The 1,047-nt window shown below is 49.1% G+C and overlaps 1 protein-coding gene across 2 annotated transcripts; it reads right to left on the reverse strand.

The window, feature by feature from the left end:
• On the reverse strand, positions 1-1,041 carry LOC124233266 (leukocyte immunoglobulin-like receptor subfamily A member 3). Of its 2 annotated transcripts, none has more exons than XM_046650436.1 (3): positions 749-1,041; positions 420-464; positions 1-98 (listed from the first exon to the last, which is right to left on the reverse strand). In XM_046650436.1, exons 1-3 carry the CDS (start codon positions 1,017-1,019, stop codon positions 10-12), a joined length of 405 nt encoding a protein of 134 aa, XP_046506392.1. In that variant the 5' UTR covers positions 1,020-1,041; the 3' UTR covers positions 1-9. The 2 variants fall into 2 exon arrangements, 1 of the variants encoding a protein (XP_046506392.1); XR_006887016.1 differs by having other exon boundaries at positions 7-196.
• Between the last annotated feature and the right edge of the window lie 6 nt (positions 1,042-1,047).

The raw sequence follows: 1,047 nt of genomic DNA on the forward strand, positions 1-1,047 counted from the left end.
ATCAATGCTTTAGCTGGACACTGCCAGTCTCCAGGAGGGGACATGAGAATGGATGGGCTGAGGGTTCCTCACCTCTGTCCGGAAGCTGCAACCGGTCACTGGGGTGAGACCACACATAGAGGGCATTGCTGAAGACACCGTAGCATCCTAGACACTCTCAGGAATATTGGAAATGTGGATCAATGATGAATGACATCTATGGATAGTATTGATTTTATTTGCAATCCATAGGCTGTGTAACCTTCCGCTCATCCTTGTGGAGAGCAGTCCCTATTTCTGTTTGCTCCCTTTGCCTCAAGCCAGAACTCCTCTGGAAAATCTGGCTCTATTTCTGGCAAATAAGCCTTCTACTCCAAGTCTGAGAGAAGAGAAAATGGAAACTCCTCCTTTCAGTTTTCCACCTAAACTTGGTTACTCACCAGTTGAATGTTGGGGATTCATAGGGTCTCGATGGTCAGGAGTTTCTGCAAATGGAGATGAAATGTGGGTGGTTTTCTTTCTCTCTGCTCAGGGTCTCTTCCAGCCAGATTTCCAATAACTACACTGCTGTTCCCAGCCCTTGGGCATGTGGTAGGAGAGCAGCACTGGTGGTGAGGGGGAGTGAGTTCCTCTGAGCTTTTGTATAAACAGATGGTGCTGACACGGCCTTCCCACCCCACTGTCCTTCCTTTTCCCAGTCCCCGCTCTACCTGGACACTGTCAGCCTGCAGCAGGGGACCTGAGGATGGATGGGCTGGGGCTTCCTCACCTCTGACCTGAAGATGCAATGGGTCACTGGGGTGAGACCACACATAGGGGTCACGTTCAAAGAGTCCGTAGCATCTGTAGGTCCCAGTTTGTGTGGAGGAGACTTGATTCAAAAGGAAGACAGCCTCGTGATTACCACCCTGGTGTCTGATGAATTGGTTCTGGATGATGCGATCTCCATCTTCTTTGCTAAGAATAAATGCTTCAAACTTGAGTGTTGAGAAACATTGTAACTTCACATTCTCCCCGGAAGCCACTACAGTTCCAGTCATGCTTGAGAGGGACGGTTTCTCAAAAGCA

Source organism: Equus quagga, unplaced genomic scaffold, assembly GCF_021613505.1.
Source record: "Equus quagga isolate Etosha38 unplaced genomic scaffold, UCLA_HA_Equagga_1.0 176925_RagTag, whole genome shotgun sequence".
Lineage (NCBI taxonomy): Eukaryota > Metazoa > Chordata > Mammalia > Perissodactyla > Equidae > Equus > Equus quagga.